The sequence below is a fragment of the Carcharhinus amblyrhynchos genome, chromosome 3, assembly GCF_965287045.1.
Source record: "Carcharhinus amblyrhynchos chromosome 3, sCarAmb.v2.hapA, whole genome shotgun sequence".
Classification (NCBI taxonomy): domain Eukaryota; kingdom Metazoa; phylum Chordata; class Chondrichthyes; order Carcharhiniformes; family Carcharhinidae; genus Carcharhinus; species Carcharhinus amblyrhynchos.
In genome coordinates, this window is record NC_137326.1 from 99,666,496 (window position 1) to 99,686,781 (window position 20,286).

The 20,286-nt window shown below is 41.5% G+C and overlaps 1 protein-coding gene across 2 annotated transcripts in view; it reads right to left on the reverse strand.

Annotated features, from left to right (window-relative positions):
* Nucleotides 1–20,286, reverse strand: part of lekr1 (Leucine-, glutamate- and lysine-rich protein 1) — a 190,211-nt gene that overhangs the window by 105,947 nt on the left and 63,978 nt on the right. Inside the window, exon 3 of one of the 2 annotated variants that reach the window (XM_080185587.1) lies at nucleotides 4,487–4,701. The exons of the other annotated variant lie outside the window; for it this stretch is intronic. Within the exon in view, the coding sequence (XP_080041713.1) occupies nucleotides 4,487–4,701 (215 nt within the window). The remainder of the gene's footprint in view (nucleotides 1–4,486; nucleotides 4,702–20,286) is intronic. 2 annotated transcript variants of the gene reach the window in all.

The following is a 20,286-nucleotide window of genomic DNA, read 5'->3' on the forward strand; positions in this document are numbered from 1 at the left end:
TTTGGGATCAAGAGGAGGATTGGTAATGACATACAGCAAATGAGTAGCTGATTGGAGTAATTTAGAGATTTGTAGCAGAATTTTCCCATCCTACCCACCACAGGAATCATAGCGGGAGGGGGCAGACCATGCAAAGGTCTGCTGACCTCAGGTGGGAATTTCCAACCTTGCAGCAATTGTGGCTGGAGAATCCCGCCCATGATTTGGCAACAATGAACTATAACACAGAATATTGGGTGGCATTTAGCCAAAAAAAATTGTGTCAAATTCACATAAAAAATGGAGCAAAAGCCTGTCGGTTTTTTCAGCAAGATTTTCAAAATAATCTGCGCACTACAGAGCATACTAACATGAATATCATTAAAACTTAGGGGATGGGGCCTATTCCCACTGAAGAAGCCAGTAGAATTGCACTGAGCTAGCCATTTTGAATGACTGATCTGTCAGCGCCGAGATCAGCACATGTGCAATAGACCCGTACTAAGGGCCACCTGATTGCTGGCCAGCCCGTGGCCTCCGCATTGCTGGCCGTGTGATTGCCCTCCCCGCACCTCCCCCCACCTGATCGCTGGCCTATGTGTCCATGCCAGCCTGGACCCAATCCCCCCCCAGCACCCCTCAATCTCCCCCCAACAGTCCTGATTTCCTGATCATCCCACTGGCAGCTCCGATCCCCCCCCCCCCCCCGACAAAAGCGGGGGGAGACTTCAGGCCCGGGCCCGTTAATCACATTCAAGTCAGTATTTAAATAACTTATACAACTCTGCATTGATTTCTGGTGCAGAGTTAATGGCACTGGAAATCCGACAGCTGGAAACTCATGGAGGCTGTGGTGCCCAGTGGAGAGCTCACTATAATTGATTTGAAGCAGCGCAGCTTTTAAGTGTGGGAAAGATTAAAAGCCTTTAGGAAAAGTAAAAAGAAAGAAAATTTGCAGTAAACAGGTAGAGCTGTTAAAAAGTAAAGGATAATAGGTATCTAACAGAAAAGTAACAGATGCTTGCAAGTCAACAGAAACACAACAATGCACATCAGAAGAACAATAGAACATACAAATATTTGAGATGGCAGACTGAAGTCAATTGAATTATAAGAGCTGGGGAAAGTAACCAGAAAATGAAACTGACAGCCAAACCTGCTTCAAAATCCTTCAATGTAAGGTAATGAGCACCACTCTGCAGATGTTCAAAAATCCCTTTGAATTAAATTCTCCCTCACATTACGAGTAGATTGAATTCAATTGTACAGCAGCTAGTTTTAATGAGCACTTACAAGAAACTGGAGTCAAACTTTGTTTTCTATCTGTTTCTCAGTCTTCCTACATGAATTCTTCAACAGTCAGCAACCAGCTAGGAATCAGACCATTCACTGATGCTTCAGGCAGGTCCATTTCCTGTGGTGAGAAAACTACCTTCCATTAGGCAGTCCACCACAGCAACATGGCTAGTATTAGAACATATAGGCTATAACTTCCACAGAATGGCAAGCAGCATCGTATTGCCACTCCATACTCACATGAATATGCTAAATTTCTTCAGTGCCTGTCTCTCCCAACCTTCCTGGCCGAGGCTGGATGAGATTCAGGCAGTGCAGCAGTAGAGTGGGGGGTGTAGTTCGGGTTGAATCGGAGATGATAGGTGGTCAGGTCGGGTTGGGTCAGAGATGGTGGGTGGCCAGGTCAGGTTGAGTCAAGTTCGATAGGAGCGGTAGTATGGTTAGGCCGGGTTAGTGGGGTGGGGCGTAGTCCAGCTGGATTGGGTCAGTTGGTGGGGTGGAGATTTAAGTCAGGCCGGAAGTTGGGGTGGGAAATCCTGTCCTTGTGGGAAGTCAGTGATGGGGAATACCATGGTGGGAGAGGATTGTGGGGGATATCCCATATGGGGACTGGGAAGAGAAAATAACAAGGCGTAGGAGTAGGCAATTCAATCCCTCAAGTCTGCTCTGCCATTCATATGATAATGGCTGATCTTGTCTCAGCTTCATCTCCACCTTCCTGCCCGTTATCCATAACCCCTTATCATATTGGATATTTAAAATAGTTATGCTGACGTTAGAAATGGTTTTATTTCTTCACATTCTTTCAGAGTAATCATTGGTCTCACACTGGCAGACTCATCCAAAGTTAGTGATTTGTGAGATGGTTCCCAGCCCAGCACAATTGCCATGGGGAAGGTGGCGCTTCTGGACAATTGCTTTGTAAACCTTTACCTAGGAGCTTCCAAGAGGAATTCCCAAGTGCATCTTTGGGGTATGCCCCCAATCTGACACTAGGAACCAAGAATTCATGGGCACTCCATGATAAAATGAGTTATGATCCGGTGAGGTGAGGTGAGGTGAGGAGAGATTGTGGCGTCAAGGAGCACAAAACAAAACTCATTGGGACTCAGAGGGAAAACTCTTCACTGACTGTAATTATATTTAGCACAAGGAAACTGGTTGTCGTTGTTGGAGTCAGTCATCTCAGCTTCAGGACTTCACTGCATGAGTGCCTCAGGACAATTTTCGAGTCTTAACCATCTTCAGTAACTTCATTAATGACCTTCCCTCCATCATAAGATTAGGTGTGGAAATGTTCATTGATGATTGCACAATGTTCAGCACTATTCATGCCTCCTCAGATACTGAAGCAGTCTGAGTCCACATGCAGCAAGATCTGGCCATATTCAGCCGAGGCTGATAAATGGCAAGCAACGTTTGTGCCATGTAACTGTCAAGCAATGACCATTTCCAATAAGAGTGAATTTAATCATCTCTCTTTAACATTCAATGGCATTACCATTGCTGAATTCCACAGTATCAACTACCATTTAAATACTGTGGCTAGAAGAGCACGTCAGAGGCTGGGAATTCTGCGATAAGTAATTCATCTCCTGATGCAATCTACAAGGCACAAGGGAAGAGTGTGATAGAATATTCTCTGTTTGCTTGGATTAGTGCAGCTCCACAACAACTCAAGAACATCAACACCATTCAGAACAAAGCAGTCCACTTGAATGGCACCTTGTCCACCACCTTCAAGATTCACTCCCATCATCAATGACACAGTCAATGTCAGTAATGTGTACCATATACAAGATGTGCTGCAGCAACCCATCAAGCCTTCTTCGACAGCACCTTTCATCACTGTGACCTCTATAATCTGGAAGGACAAGGATAGTGGATGCATGGAGACATTATCTCTTGCAGGTTCTCCTGAAACCACACACCATTCTAACTTGGCACTATATTGCTGACCATCATTGCTGTTGGATAAAACTCCTGGAACTCCCTTCCTCATATCACTGTGGGTGTACTTACACACATTGATTGTCTGTGTGGAATTTGCACATTCTCCCCATGTCTATGTGGGCTTCCTCTGAGTGCTCTGGTTCCTTCCACAGTCCAAACATTTGCAGGGTAGGTGAGTTGGCCACACTAAGTTGCCCGTTAGTGTCCCAAGACATGTAGGTTAGACGGATTAGCCACAGCAAATGTGTGGGGTTATGGGGGTAGGGTGGGGGAGAGCACCTTGGAAAGTTATTCTATCAGAGAGCTTGTGAAAACTCGATGGGCTAAATAGCCTCTTCTGCACTCTTGAGATTCTATGATTATTATTTCCGTATTCAATTTGCCAAAAGTGACTTTTCACCATCCAAACTTTTCATGTTGTATTGATAGTATCAGTCTTGTCAACGGTAGTAGGATCCCTGCTTGTTAAGGCTAATCAATAGAAACTAGCAACATTGTGACTCATAGATGGATGGCTACTGGAAATTATAGTGTTTGTGCACAGTGCAGGATAGACAGGGGAAGTAACACATTGATGGCCAGCCTTGAGATGACAAGACAAACCACTTCCATTTGTACAACCTTTAACTGGAAAGCAGGATAGTCGGAATTACCCTGTGGAGTGATGGGTATCAGCCAGCCCTATTCGATAGGCAGGCTCATAAATTAGTTTTAAATTAAGATATTATTATTTAGTGAACAATCAAGTTTGATTATTTTTCTAAAAAGAGTAAAATTCTATTGATTGACCTCTAATGATATTCTTATCATATAATCTCTCTCATGTTTTTAGCCTTAGTGGCTTTGTAACTGCAATCCTGGGTATTCTTTCCCCAAATAGAGTGTTTTTTTTAAACACAAACCCCAATTAATATTTAAATTTGGCAAATGTAACAGTATGGTTTATCAATACATATTCAAGCTACTTGATAGTGTGTTTGGTACATGATTATGATCTCAGGAGGAACAAGAAAGGCTGGCTTCTTATGCTACACACGAGCACCTCTTGTCACCCAAGGAAACAGCAGTATCGATGACAATCACGGAGAAGTATACAGATCAGACCATATACTTTCCGGCTAAAAAAAACAAACAGCACTTTTGGTGAATGGGCAAAACTAAAACAATATAAGTCTACCATATGGAATGTTGAATTCAACAGCATTTTGGTATTACAGAAAATGCACTCAAAGTATGGTGCTGCAAATTTTGTACTTACCTTTCCCTTTTCTGTTGATTATCACTTTTCAGCTGTTCCATGCATTCATTCATTGAACAAAGTTCTCTTTGCAGTTTTTTTTCACGTTCAATGCTTTCACGGTAAAATTCCATTTCTGCTTCCATTGTTTTCACTTTTTCCTCCATTAATTTGAATTCACGATGTATTAGGTAACTAACTCCACAATATTTGCAAACAGTTTCATCCTGAGGCATCTACAATCAAGAGGGAACAAGGAAACTTTTAACCTGAAAAGGTACCACAACTAAATCACATAGAACATAAGTGGCGAGATTATCTGCATTGAATTTTTTGAAATGTTTCCGTTATCTGTATATGTTACTGCATTCAATATGAATGCCACTTATTTTTCCTTACAAAATATCTGTTAATAAACAAGTTGCTATAATGTCTGCATTATAAATCAATGTCTTAACGCAATTCATATTTTGACCCAACTTCGAACCCATGCGTAGCTGCCCTGCTGTCAGTGAGAATGGAGAATTTGATGCTCAGCCAGAGCTCCATTCACTGCAGCGACACCAAAGAGTCCCATCCGTGGACGAGATCAGAGGTTTTCAGCGATTGTTTGAGCACCACAAAGTACACTAAATCCCCATTTTAAGTGTCCCCTTTTAAAGTGGTTTTGATTTAAAAACTTTTATTTTTTCGCTGGATTCCATTTAAAGTGTAGTATTCTCCATTTTAAAGTGTGCAAGCAATGTGATAATGTCATCATGTTGTGAGTCTGGCTTGTGATAGCGCCATTTTGTTTGTTCTGTACATCCGAGGAATATTATTCCTATGCTGTATTTTCAGGTGCCTCCTGTATTAAAAGAGATTAAACTTTTTTTAAAACTGTACTTAGTATTAGGTGAGGAACCCTGTAAACTTTGTTCTTTGAAATAATTTTCCACTGGACTGAATCTTACGGTACAGCCAACTGAACTAAGCAAGATTGCGTGTATTGCATGTGAGAGGTAGTAGGATCGATTCCACATTCTCCACTTTGATTTGGGGCGGCATGGTTCGCTCAGTTGGCTGGATTACTGGTTTGTGATGCACAGCAATGCCAGCAGCATAGGTTCAATTTCTGTACCAGCTGAGGTTATCCATGAAGGTCCCACTTTCTCAACTTTGCCCCTCGCCTGAAGTGCGGTGATCTTCAGGTTAAATGACCAGCAGTCAGCTCTCTCTCAAAGGAACGAGCAGCCTATGATTCTCTGCAACTATGGCAATATTTCTACACTGTGTAGTCATACTATAAAAAAAGAATTCTAAGACAGACAAAATGGCAAGAAATATCAAAATTAAAATCCTGGAATGCCAACAGTCAAAGGGGCAGTGGTGATCGCAGTGGTATTATTCAATGAGCAAACAACTGATTTTAGCTGATTTATAAGTGGATGGGGCTATGAAAATTAAATATTCAACATTTTTGGAATGGTTAGTAGTTAACAAATGCAAAAGTTCCACCAAATGATGGCCTGGTATAAACAATGGCCTGAATCACCAATCCAATAATTCCCTTGGATTTGTGCTCCATGTAAACATTAGGAGACGGTGCGAGACTCCAGTGAATTCTAGGCCAATGTATTTTTAAATGCATTTTGAGAATTTCAGAGCACAATTTGTGACTGCAAAATTATTGTAAATTTGGATATGAAGATACCTTTTGTGTACTGAGAAAATAGATTTAGCTTAAAAGTTACAATGCATGAGCTTACATTGTTTAATAAGTTAGAGAGCCTATTCTCTGTGATACAATGCCACAAGACATTCAATTACCTCACACAAGCAGTCAACATCATAAAGTACATCTTCAAACACCAGATACATTCACCATTAATTTGAACAATGAGCAGAATTTTCCATTTTCTGCAGTGTGTTGGCTGAAGCAAGAAAACTGGTGTGTGGCTCACAGGTTGCACAGCTGGCTTTTTTTTAAAAACAGATAATCCAGCACTTGCTGCAAAAAAAGAAAGCCCAATTTATGCTGTTCATGGTGGTGGGGTGTACCGAACTCTGATACAAAAGAGAGAAACTCCTCCCGTATGCACCAGGAGACATGTTGTCCATTTTGGCAGGAAGAATACAAAGAAACTTATTATCTAAATGGTGAGAGATTTCGGAGTGCTGAGATGCAGAGGGATCTGGGTATCCTACTGCATGAATAACAAAAGGTTAGTATACATTCTATTAGGAAAGCTAATAGAATATTATTGTTTACTGTGAGGAAAATTGATTACAAAAGTAATGAGATTATGCTTCAGTTGTACAGGACATTGGTGAAACCCCGTCATGAGTGTTGTATTCAGTTGTGGTCTCTTTCTTAAGGAAAGATGCAAATACATTGGAAGCAGTTCAGAGAAGGTTTACTAGAATAATACCAGGAATGGGTGGGTTATTTGATGAGGAAAGGTTGGAGATGTTAGGTTTGTACCTACTCCAGTTTAGAAGAGTATGAAGCGACTTGATCAAAACGTTTATTTCCTGAGGGATACTGACAGGGGAGATGTGGAGAGGATATTTCCTCTTGTTGGAGAGTGAGTTTAGAAATAAGGGATCATTCATTTAAAACAGAGATGACGAGTTATTTTTTCCTCTCAGAGTTGAGAGTCTCTGAAACTCTTTCTATCAAAAGGCAGTGAAAGCAGATTTAAATATTTTTAGGACAGAGCTAAATAGGTTTTTGAAAGGTGAAATGTTATCAGGGATAGACAGAAATATGGGGTCAGGTTTACAATCAGATCAGCTATGATCTTGTTGAATGACGGAGCAGGCTTGAGGGGGCAAGTGACCTACACTTGCTCCTAATTTGTAAATGTCTGTATGTATGAAATGGAATAGCTGACAATCCATTACAGTCAAAAAGCAACTATTGCATGGATGTTCAAACCATATGAAACAATGGTTAACTAATTCTCTACTGAAGTAAAGAATATCCCTACAGGCCACAACAGTATACACACGTTAAGTGTTCGATCAAGAGAGGGCTAAGGGCATGTCAAGTCTCACTCTACCAAATTTGAGTGTTAAAATTGAATACGAAAAGAATTCGGTCAAAATTTTCAGTGCAACACAAGCAAAAAGGACTAGAGTTTCAAACAAAATAAACATGTTTGTTCAATATGCACCCCTTGCAAGACACATAAATGAGATATGGGAAATGTAGTAATGTGAAACCAAAAGATATTTGGTTTGATAGAAAGGTGAGAAGTGTCCATGTAGATCACATGATAAGTGAGGGATGAACCAAAACATGAGAATGATTTTCTTGATCACAAGCTCATGTCAGGCGTAAATCAGTTCAGACTTCAATGTTTGAAATATCAATTTCTGAAGAAACAGGATTTTCTTTAAGTACTGAGCCAAAACCATCAGTCCAAAACCTGTAAAGAGATCATAATGGCTTTGTACGCCGGTTTTTAAACACGATTTACAGATGCAATTTAACGGGGAGAAAAGAGTCTGCTGTGGTCATGCAAAACATAGAACATAGAACATTACAGCGCAGAACAGGCCCTTCGGCCCACGATGTTGCGCCGACCAGTTACAAAACAATGACCCACTAACCTAAACCAATCCCTTTTCGTCCATAAACCTATCCACGGATCTCTTAAACGCCCCCAAACTAGGCACATTTACAACTGCAGCAGGCAGGGCATTCCAATCCCTCACCACCCTCTGGGTAAAGAACCTACCCCTGACATCCGTCCTATAACTACCCCCCCTTAATTTAAAGCCATGCCCCCTCGTGCTAGATTTCTCCATCAGAGGAAAAAGGCTATCACTATCCACCCTATCTAAACCTCTAATCATATTCATAAACGTGCATATTCACAAAGATTTTTTTTTCCACAATTGAAGTTGTATACTTAATGAAACAGGAAATAGTTGATTTTAAGAAAATGTTTTTTTGTACAAAAGCGAAGCAGTGTAATGTGTTCACATATGATGAACACAAGTAATATGCATTGACATCACTAAACAAGTGAATTGGCCAATTTGGGATCTGTCCTTCTTTGCAAGGGCCTCTCCATTTGCAACAATTGTCCTCATCTTCAAAATCATTCAAAACATCACCTCACCAACCACAATCCTGACTCCCACAATCTCTGACAAGCTTCTCTTGGTCTTCAAATTCAATTTTGCTAAACTGGTAATCTGGTACAAATAGGATGTCACACTCTTTTCAATGAAGGAAACAGTGAATCTTAGTTCCAAGTTTTAAAATGTCGGTTTACATATAAATATTAGTTGAATAGATGTTGAATTTCTGAAGATTTTAGACATTTCCAAGACAATTAGAAAGCTGCTTGGAACAACTTCAATAACAATGGAAGCTGAATGAAGCTCAACATGGAGGCCAGTCAAAGATACACACACACATTTGTGAAGCAAACATCACTCTGAGACACATGTAATACAATTTTGCCTCAAAGGTTGGAGACTTTTTTAAACAACCTTCCATAATATTGTACATCCTTTATCTGACAGTTTGGATATTAATAAGTTGCAGTAAACATGTTCCCAATTGTTTTGTAATTTAGCAAATTCAAAGTGATAAATGGGAAAAGGCTATTCAACACATCCTGCTATTTATCATAAAAATTTGTTTTTGTGATGAATATCATTTTCATTTACGTAATGCTATGTAATCTGACTGTGACCATTTGCTCTATTCCCTGCTGCATCCAGAATCCTTAAGAACAATGTCAGTATTGATTCAGTGCATGGATGTGACTGTCCATTCAGTCAAATGTGAATGACCGTATGGCCCTATTCAAAAAGTGCAGGAGACTGTTCCTGGTATCCTGATCAAACATTATCTCTCAACAAACACTTTAGTGAAACAGATTATTTGATTATTATTTCATTGTTGTTTTTTGGAAATTTGACTGATCTGTTCACTACATAATGACAGTGGTTATAATTCAAAAGTACTTTTTTTGTGAAACACTGAGAAACGTTGATAGTATGAAATGCACTGAGTAAGAACTGCCTAATAGAATCATTATCATCAACAACTAACAATATTGATTGAATTGAGTCATAACTGCACAGGAGGACATTAAGGCCATTAAGTTCATGTTGGTTCTCTGTGGAGCAACCCAATGAGCCTCATTTCCCTGTTCTATCCCCATTAACTCTGAAAGTTTATTTCCCCCAAATGCCATTCAAATTGCTTTTGAAACTCTTTGAAAAAATCAACATGATTTTATGAAAGGCAAATAGTGTTTGACCAATCTTTTGAGTCTTTTGATGATATACCTATAAGGGAAATAGTACATGTAGTATAATTGCATTTCCAAAAGTTATTTAATAAAGTTGCACACAAAAGGCTAATGATACTCGAGATGAGGGCTCATGGAGCTGGGAGTAAAAATGAGCATGGTTAAAGTATTGTTTACTACAGAGTAGGCTTCAGGTTTTGATTGGTGAAGTGCCACATGGGTCAGTGTTACTGCCTCAGCTACTTGCAATCTATATTAATGACTTAGCAGAAGAGACTAAGAGTAATGTTTCTAAGCTTGCTGACAATACAAAACTTGGTGGGAATGTAAGCTGTGAGGGAAGCACAAATAGGCTGCCAAGGAATATAGACAGGTCAAGTACATGGGCAACAAGGTGGCAGATAGAATATAATGTGGAAAAATGCATGGTTATTCATTTACTAGGAAGGATAAGAAAGGCAGAATTTTTTTAAGCGGTGTAAAATTATTATATGATGAAGTTCAGAGAGATTTTGATGCCTTTATGAGAAAACAGAAGATTAGCATGGATGTACAGCAAGCAATTAAGAAAGCAAATGACATGCTGGCTTTTATCACAAAAGGATTGGAGTCCAAGAATAAAGAACTCTTCCTCCAATTTTACAGGAATTTGATGAGACTACACCTGGAATACTTTCAGTTTTGGTCACCATATTTATGGAAGAATGCACTTGCATTTGAGGCAGTACAAGAACACTCACTAGATTGGCCAACCTTCATCCCAGGGACCAATGACAAGAGGCTGAGAAAATTGAGTCTATTCTCTGGAGTTTAGAAGAATGAGATGTGATTGCATTGAAGTATACAAGATTCCAAATACACTTGACAGGGTGTACACTGAGAAGTTGCTTCTTCTGGCTGGGAAACCTATAGCATGGGGGGGAGGGCACAATCTCAGGCTAAGGTGCCAATCATTCAGGACTGAGATGAGTGGATATTTCTTGACTCAAAGGGTTGTGAATCTTTGGAATTCTCGATCCATTGAAGATCATGGATGCTCTATTGTTGAATATATTTTATTCTCTGAATTCTCTGAAGTAGAGAATTTCAAAGATTCAACACCTCTACTTTCTCAAAAGACTAAGGAAATTCAGCATGTCCACTACAACTCCCGCCAATTTTTACAGATGCACCATAGAAAGCATCCTTTCTGGATGCATCACAGCTTGGTATGGCTCCTGCTCTGACCAAAACCGCAAGAAACTACGAAAGTTTGTGAATGTAGCCCAGTCTATCACACAAACCAGCCTTCCATCCACTGACTCTATCTACATTTCTCAATGCCTCAGAAAAGCAACCAGTATGTACACCCTGAACATACTCTCTTCCACCTTCTTCCATCAAGAAAAGATACCAACCAACTCAAGTACAGCTTTTCCCTTTCAGACTTTTGAATGGATCTACCCTATATCAAGTTGATCTTCTCTACACCCTGGCTATGACTGTAACACTATACTCTGCACCCTCTCCTTTCCTTCTCCCCTATGCACTCTATGAACAATATGCTTTGTCTGTATAGTGCCCATTAACAACACTTTTCACTGTATACCAATACCTCGTGACAATAAATCAAATCTCTAAGTGAAGAAATTCCTCCTTATCTCAGTCTTGAATGGCTGTCCCCTTATTCTGAGATGTGTATCCCCTGGTTTTAGACACATCAGCCAAAAGAACATCCTACCTACATCCACCCTGTTAAGCCCTGTAAGAATTCTGTAAGCTTCAATGAGATCACCTCTCATTCTTTGAAATTCTAGAGAATGCAGATACTGTTTTCTCAATCTCTGCTCATAAGGCAATCCCAAAATCCTAGGGTAACGTCTGGTGAACCTCTGCTGCCCTCTTTCTATCACAGGTACATTTTTATTTAGATAAGGAAACCAAAACTATACCCAATACTCCAGTTGCAACAAGACATTACTTCTGTACTGAATCCTTTTGTGATGAAAACCAACATACGATTTGCTCCCTAGTCGATCACCACACCTGATTCCTTACCCAGGCCGATTGTCACCCCAGTTTAATCGCCGCCCCAGTGATCCCCAATTGCAATGTGTGCAATTCCATGTACTGCCTCCCCTTCAGGCCCTGCCCCCTCCCCTTAGGCCCCACCCCTTGGACTGTCTAATGCCTGTTAGACACTGTCAGGGTGCCAGCCTGGCAGTGCCAGGGTATCTGCCAGGGTGTCAGGCTGGCAACATCCCAAAATGTAAAAACAATTTATTTACCAAATTCCATGTCCAATTTCCTTTCTCATGTAAGGCCTGCTCAGCAGCCCAGTAATCTCAATAAAGTCTACCTTTGTAGTATTAAGTGAACTTTTGTAACTATTTTGCATGGGACCATTACCTTTTTCAGTGTCATCATCAATGTTGTCATCCCCAAACCTGAAACAAGTAGAACTTTCATATTCCCTGGCTTTATTCCAATCCCTGCTACTGAATGAATCTAAATAACATTTCAACCAACCTGTTCCAAGCACTGTTGAAGTGCATCCATCATCCAGCACAGCACAATTAAATAATTCCATGATCAGTACACTCATGACCAGATTAATGCTTTTTATGACCATTACAATTCCCTCAGACTGACTATGACGATCATCATCATCATCTTAGCTGCTGAATTCTCATTGTTATATGTCACCTCAAAAAACTCTCATATTCTGCTAGTGAGAAGTTTATTATATAACGATATTTTGAATCACATCTTAAGCACATGGGCACTCCTGGGGTCCAATCTTCTCTATTATCACTCCAATCTTCCCATCTGCTAAAAATGCCTTAATCTTCATTTCTTTCATCTGTTGTACTGGTACCAGCACCCTTTGTCTCTCTCCTAAGGAATTCCTGTCTTCACCTTCAAAGATCTAACCTCAAAATCCTCTCCAAACGTTTCTCCAAGTTGAACACATCAAAGATGGCCTACCTCGTACAATATCAAACTCATCCCCTGAAATTTCATTCCCTGGATTCCTGAATCTGCTGTGAGGAGGTAACTCACTGGCACAACTTCAGCTCTTTGGTCACACTATCACAGCACTACTGCTCCAAAGTGGTACCACAGTCACCAACATTTTGCTGTTTTATTAGATCTTCAGGGCTCTTCCTGAACCCTCTTCAATTACCAGGGCTTCTCCCAAACCCTCTTCACTTAAAGTCTATTAACCACAGCCCTTGTCTTGTATAGAGTATGCCAAAAACAAGCTGACTGTTAGAGGCTGGAAAGTTTTAGGACTTTTGTACTGAGTGACATTTTCCAAAACAGAATTCACACAATTTCTGCATGCCCTTTCTTCAAAGAAAATTAATTATATCAAAATGACATTGACTATAAAGGGAAGGACAGAGCAACATAATGTGAATTCCACTATACTATACTATATTGGGTGGCACATTATATTCTGTCAGTGCTGGTGCTTTGGAAAAGAAGAAAATATTCAATTCGTGACAACTGTCAATCCTCACCTTGATTAAAAAAGAAATAGTAAAGGTATAGTTCTTTCCAGTAAAAGTTGCTTACGTAAAGTAATTTACTCGTGCAGAACAAATGTTAGAGGTGATTGATAATATACTTGTCACCAAAGTAAGGAATGTTTCTGGGAAGCTAATGGTTTCCATTTAATTTGGAACTGTTTGCAATATTTTTCTGGAACATTTAGCACCAGTCATCCTCACTTGCTGTTGCTTTGAGCAATAAGCAAGTAAACAATACTTAGTATATAGAACACGAAGTGTTGAAGCATCTACTACTGAATAAAATTACAATACTTTTAGACAAATGGCAACATGTACCTAATGTACAATTCAGGTTTGGAAATTACTTTTATTAAATATAAATTGTTTAGTTTGTAACATTTATCTTCTCAGTTAACAAAGAAGGCGAGTGTAAATGGATTATTGGCTTTGTTTTAGTGTAAGCTTTAGAGCAGATAAACAAAGGACAAAAAGGCACATATTATTAAAATTATGCTGTGTAGAGGTAACTGCTTTATATAATTACCAAAACTAATTATTCATAATCTTTAACTAGTCCCCTGAAATCTTCATAATCTCTGAAGAGTCTATTCCTTCAGTAACTGTAGAAAATATTCAAAAAGAACAGGAAGGTATTATAAATTTATAAAAACTGAAGCAATTTATTTATAACTGGAGCCAGAAAGAGTCATTGCAGAGTCAAACATCTGCTGCAAGAGTGTACTTGGACCTACATGTAACGAACAAGGTTGGGAAAAATGAAATCAACCTTTCCTGATAAGGAAAACTGTAAACAGGGTGATGGTTCTACTGTCTATGATCTGGAAGTGCATGAGTGTTCTAGATAAGCAATGATAAACTTTGTGCATGAAATATCATCTCCACAGCATACTATCACCCTACCTGGACAAGAGAATCTTGTCAATTTTATTTGAAACTGATACAACAAACCCAAATTCAGATTAACCAATAACCATACCTTGTTTCTTTCACTTCAAGTAGCAGGGATAAATTTGGCTAAGGATATTGAAGTAGTGTGATAAGCCATAAGAGATCAGTGCAAAACCAACCAGAAGTCTGATCTTGTTCCCAAAATATAGCAAGTGTTCCAGTTTGTAAAAAAAAACTCTTGTTTAGTATTAAACCAACCTTCAAATAGTTTAAAAATAGGCTGAAATCATTAACAAGATTTACAGAACATGATCAGAAACACCTATATACTGTAGCTTTGACTGGAAAATATCAAATGATGTCGCACCTATGAGATTAAATAACTATAACTTATTTTATAACAAACCAGTGTCACACCATCTTCTCTCAAATATCTTTTCTTGTTTTTTTCTACCCAAGTTCTCTTTGTAATGGTTCAACTCTTTATTTTCTCCCATTCCTTTTTAACTCACTAGACTTTTCTAATTTTACCATTAATTGAATATATAAGGTAGGGAGTTTATGTCCATTTAAATTTCTTTTGGCTTCATACTGTCTAATTTGTATACTGTATTTGTATTTAGCTTTATTTATTTTATTTAAGTTCTCAGGCCTTTTCCTGTTTGTTTCCTTCCTGGAGCTTCCAACGCTTCCAAACTTAGACTACCCATGTCAGATGTTGGGTCAGACCTCATGATGCTTTTGCCTGCCTGCCTCAATCACTACCAATACTCACACCCTCTGCCACTTGCAGCCAGGTACAAATCAGGTCTTTGACTTCCTGGTCAGCCACTCCCAAGCATGTTCCTCATTACTGCCAGTTTCTCCGCACATTTTGGTAGCCAAAAAGTGGGTGTGAAAAACACTACGTGCCATTTATAACTCCACAGGCACTTTAAAAACCCAGTAACTTTTTTTAGATGAATGTTTTGGAACATGGTAGCAAACTTCTAGGCAGTCTGATCGGGGAATAGAAAATGGATGGAGCGGGAATTGGTGTGCAAGATAGGAAGATTAGGAGGTAGAAGTGAAAAGGCGGGATGGACTGAGAAGACAGCTGAAAAGAAAGGGGGTGGAGAATGAGGGAAACAAAGTGGATCATTGCTGAAAGGAAGTAAGAGGGAATGGCATGAATTGAGGTGGAAATAAACCTCTATGACTCTGAACACATGCAAGATTTCACAGTTATTATTTAAATGAATGATGTTATAAATATGGTAATAAAAATTTAAAAAACTGGAAGTATTCAGATGAGGCAAAAGCTGTGCAGACGGAAATATAGTTAACGTTTCATGAAAATGAACATTTCAAACAAACGGTCATGGGCCTGAATGTTAACTCTGTTTCTCTCTCCACTGATATTGCCTAACCTAAATTTTTTTTAAAGTTTACTTATTTGTGTCTTTTAAACAGCGCTAGGTTTAAAAGGAGGCCTGGTGTAGACAGCGGGCAGCAGAGTGAGAGGGAAGCTGACTGAGCTGCTAGGGCTTAGGATCTAAGGGCTGTGGAGAAAAGGGCCAGGTAAATTTGCGTTGAAATCGGTGTTCAGTAGTACTACAGGGAATAATGGAGGGGCATGTGATGTGCTGTTTCTGTATGATGTGGGAGCTGGTGGACCCCAGGGTCCTTCCCAGTGACCATGTCTGCAGTAAGTGCAGGTTGCTGGAGGAGCTCCAGCTCAAAGTAGATGAGCTGGCCTCTGAGCTGCAGACACTGAGGCTCATCAGGGGGAGGGAGGGTGACATTGATAATGGGGTGCAAGAGACATCCACACCCCCTATACTGGCTAACTCTAAGGGTCAGGAGCAGGAGGGGGCTGCTGAGAGGAGGAAGGAGGGTGGGGACCGGAGGAAGGAGGGTGGGGATCGGAGGAAGGAGGGTGGGGGCCAAATGCCTCAGCCTCTCAATCTGCAGAACAGGTTTGAGGTTCTTGCTTCCAGTGTGGACAAGAACGAGGGCTGTGAGGTTTGTGAGCAAACTGCACACGGTACAGTGATGCAGACACAGGACATAGACGAAGAGAAGGTGAAAAGGAATGTAGTGGTAATTGGGGATAGTGTGGTTAAGGGTATTGACACTGTCCTTTGTCACAACGACAAAGAGCACAGAGGGTGTGTTGTCTGCCTGGTGCTTGGGTCCAGCATGTCGCATCTGGGCTGCAGAGGAACCTGGAGTGGGAGGGTGAGAACCCAGTCGTTGTGGTACATGTGGGTGCCAACGACGTAGGCAAAATGTGAACTGAGGATCTGGGGAGGGAGTATGAAAAGCTGGGAATGGAATTAAAAAGCAGAACCAACAAGGTGGTTATCTCTGGACTACTGCCTGAACCATGTGCAGACGGGCGTAGGGTTGATAAGATTAAGGAAGTGAATGGGTGGCTCAGGGATTGGTGTGGGAGGAATGGGTTTGAATTTATGGGGCATTGGCACCAGTATTGGGGTAGGTGGGACCTGTTCAGGTGGGATGGGGTTGGTCTGAACCGTGCTGGGACCAAAGTCCTGGCGAATCGTGTAGTTAGGACTGTAGATAGGGCTTTAAACTAATTGGGGGGGGAGGGTGCGAGGGTAGGTGAAATTACAGGGTCGAAAGTAAAGGAGAGGGTACAGGTACAGGAAGAGGCCAAGGATGTCCCAATAATAAAGGGAGTAGGGGGCGTGAGTAAGGTTGGTGGCGTTCCGGCAAATAGGGTACAGGTAAAGACTGGGATGAAGGCACTTTATCTGAATGCATGAAGCATTCGGAATAAAGTGAATGAGTGGTGGCGCAGATCAGCACAAATGGATATGATCTGGTGGCCATTACAGAGATGTGGCTGCAAGGTGACAGGGACTGGGAGCTGAATGTCCAGGGGTATCAAGTGTTTAGGACGGATAGGCGGGAGGAAAAAGGGAGGGCGTAGCTCTGCTGATTAAGGATAGCATCAGCGTGGTAGTAAGGGATGATATAGGAGCCAAAGAGCAGAAAGTGGAATCGTTGTGGGTGGAGATTAGGAACAGAAAAGGGAGGAAGACGCTGATGGGTGTCGTCTATAGGCCCCCAAATAATGATCTGGAGGTGGGGCGGGCTATTAATATGCAAATAAATGCGGCGTGCAGGAATGGAACGGCGATAATTATGGGGGATTTCAATCTATGTATTGATTGGTCGACCCATGTTGGACGCGGTGGGCTTGAGGAAGAGTTCTTGGAATGCTGCCAGGATAGTTTCCTTGAACAGTGTGTGTTGGAGCTGACAAGGGAGCGAGCTATCTTGGATCTGGTGTTATGTAATGAGGCAGGTAGAATTAGGGACCTTGTGGTGAAGGATCCTCTTGGGAAGAGTGATCATTGTGCGGTGGAGTTTCTGACGCAGATTGGGAGGAGAAAGTGGGTTCCCGGACCTGTGTCCTTTGTTTGAACAGAGGGGAGTACGATAGGATGAGAGCGGAATTGGCGAATGTTGATTGGGGGAGCACATTGGAAGATAGGTCTGCTGAGGAACAGTGGAGGATCTTTAAGGAGATCTTTCTTGGTGCTCAGCAGAAATTTATTCCGATGGTTAAAAAGGATCGTAGGAGGAGAGATAATCAGCCGTGGATAACGAAGGAGGTAAAGGAAAGTATTAAATTAAAAGCGGATGCATTTCGAGTAGCTAAGAGTAGTGGGCGAGAAGAGGGTTGGGAGAGGTTTAAATATCAACAAAGAATGACGAAGAAGTTGATAAAGAAGGGTAGGATAAACTATGAAGCTGGGTGAGCGCTTAATATAAAAAAGGATAGTAAGTTTTTATAAATATATAAAAAGGAAGAGGCTGACTAGAGTGAACGTTGGACCCTTAGAGGATGAGACGGGGGACTTAGTGGTAGGGGATGGGGAAATGGCTGAGGCCTTGAATAACTTTTTTGTTTCAGTCTTCACGGAGGAGGACGTGAATAGTTTGCCGGGTGTTAGTGATGGACAGATGGCGGGTCTGAATGACATTATTGTTACTAGAGAGGTAGTGCTCGACAGACTGGAGGGACTGATTGTGGACAAGTCCCCAGGACCGGATGGAATGCATCCAAGGGTTCTGAAAGAAATGGCGGAGGTGATAATGGATGCCTTGATGATTATTTTCCAAACGTCACTGGATTCCGGGGAAGTGCCGGAAGATTGGAAAACGGCTAATGTTACGCCGTTGTTTAAGAAGGGTGCCAGGCAAAAGGCAGGTTAGTTTAACGTCTGTTGTAGGTAAAATGTTAGAATCTGTGATCAAGGAGAAAATAGCGAGGCATCTTGAGGAGAATTGTTTGATAGAGCAGATGCAGCACGGTTTCGTTAAGGGGAAGTTGTGTCTGATGAATTTATTGGAGTTCTATGAGGATGTGTCTAGGGCGGTGGATAGAGGAGAGCTGGTGGATGTGGTGTTTCTTGATTTTCAGGAGGCGTTTGATAAGGTGCCGCACAAGAGGTTATTACAGAAGGTTAGGGGGCATGGAGTTGGGGGTAGGGTGTTAGCGTGGATAGAGGATTGGCTGTCAAATAGGAGGCAGACAGTGGGGGTCAATGGGTGCTATTCAGATTGGCGGTTGGTGACTAGTGGAGTGCCCCAGGGGTCGGTGCTGGGGCCTCAGCTATTTACCATTTATATAGATGATCTGGAGGAGGGAACCAAGTGTATGGTGTCAACATTTGCTGATGACACCAAGATTGGTGGAATGGCAAATTGTGCGGAGGGTGTGGAAAGTCTGCAGAAGGATCTAGATAGGCTGGGCGAATGGGCCAGGAACTGTCAAATGGAATTTAATGTTGGCAAGTGTGAGGTTGTCCACTTTGGTAGGAATAATGGTAGGAAGGACTATTACTTACGTGGCGAAAAACTGCAGCATGCGACGGTGCAAAGGGACCTCGGGGTCCTTGTGCATGAGTCGCAAAAACCCAGCCTGCAGGTGCAGCAGGTGGTCAGGAAGGCAAATGAGATGCTGGCCTTCATAGCGAGGGGGATTGAATATAAAAGTAGGGAGGTCTTGCTGCAACTGTACAGGGCACTGGTGAGGCCGCAGCTGGAGTACTGTGTGCAGTTTTGGTCGCCGCACTTACGCAAGGATATTTTGGCCTTGGAGGGAGTGCAGAGGAGGTTTACTAGGCTGATACCGGAGTTGAGGGAGTTGAACTATGAGGAAAGGCTGAATAAACTAGGCTTGTACTCGTTAGAGTTTAGAAGAATGAGGGGAGATCTCATTGAGACATATAAGATGATGAATGGGATGGATGGGATAGAGGTGGAGAGGCTCTTCCCACTCAGAAAGAACAGTAGGACTAGAGGGCACAACCTCAAGATAAAGGGGGGGCGGTTTAGAACGGAGTTGAGGAGGAACGTCTTCACTCAAAGGGTGGTGAATCTCTGGAATTCTCTGCCCATTGAAGTGGTGGAGGCTGCCTTGCTAAATATATTTAAGACGCGGGTTGATAGGTTTTTGATAGGCAAGGGGATTAAGGGTTATGGGGAGAGGGCGGGAAAGTGGAACTGAGCCACGACAGATCAGCCATGATCTTATTGAATGGCGGGGCAGGCTCGAAGGGCTAGATGGCCTACTCCTGCTCCTATTTCTTATGTTCTTATGTGTCACAAATAGACTTACATTAAAACTGCAATGAAGTTATTGTGAAAATTGCCTCATCGCCACAATCTGGCGCCTTTCGGGTACACTGAGGTAGAATTTAGCATAACCAATGCACCTAACCAGCATGTCTTTCGGACTGTGGAAGGAAACCAGAGCACCTGAAAGAAACCCATGCAGACACGGGGAGAATGTGCAAACTCCAGACATGCAGTGACCCAAACCAGGTCCCTGGCGCCATGAGGGCGCAGCGCTAACCACTGCGCCACCCCCTGCTGAGCATTTCCAACATTTTTGAGCTTCTATTTCAAATTTACAGCATCCACGACATATTGCATTTATAATTCAGTATTCAGTTAAAAAAAAGCATGTTAACCCAAGGTAAATTAAGTACAAATGCTGGACTGAATTGTCCATGGAACAACGATCAGATTGTCACCCTTTCCTATTTTCCTACCTTAGTCTGGAGCTCCACATTTCTCTCTCAAACTTCCCATTCAAGCCTGCTGATTGAGAAATGTGGAGTGTAAATTGCACCTG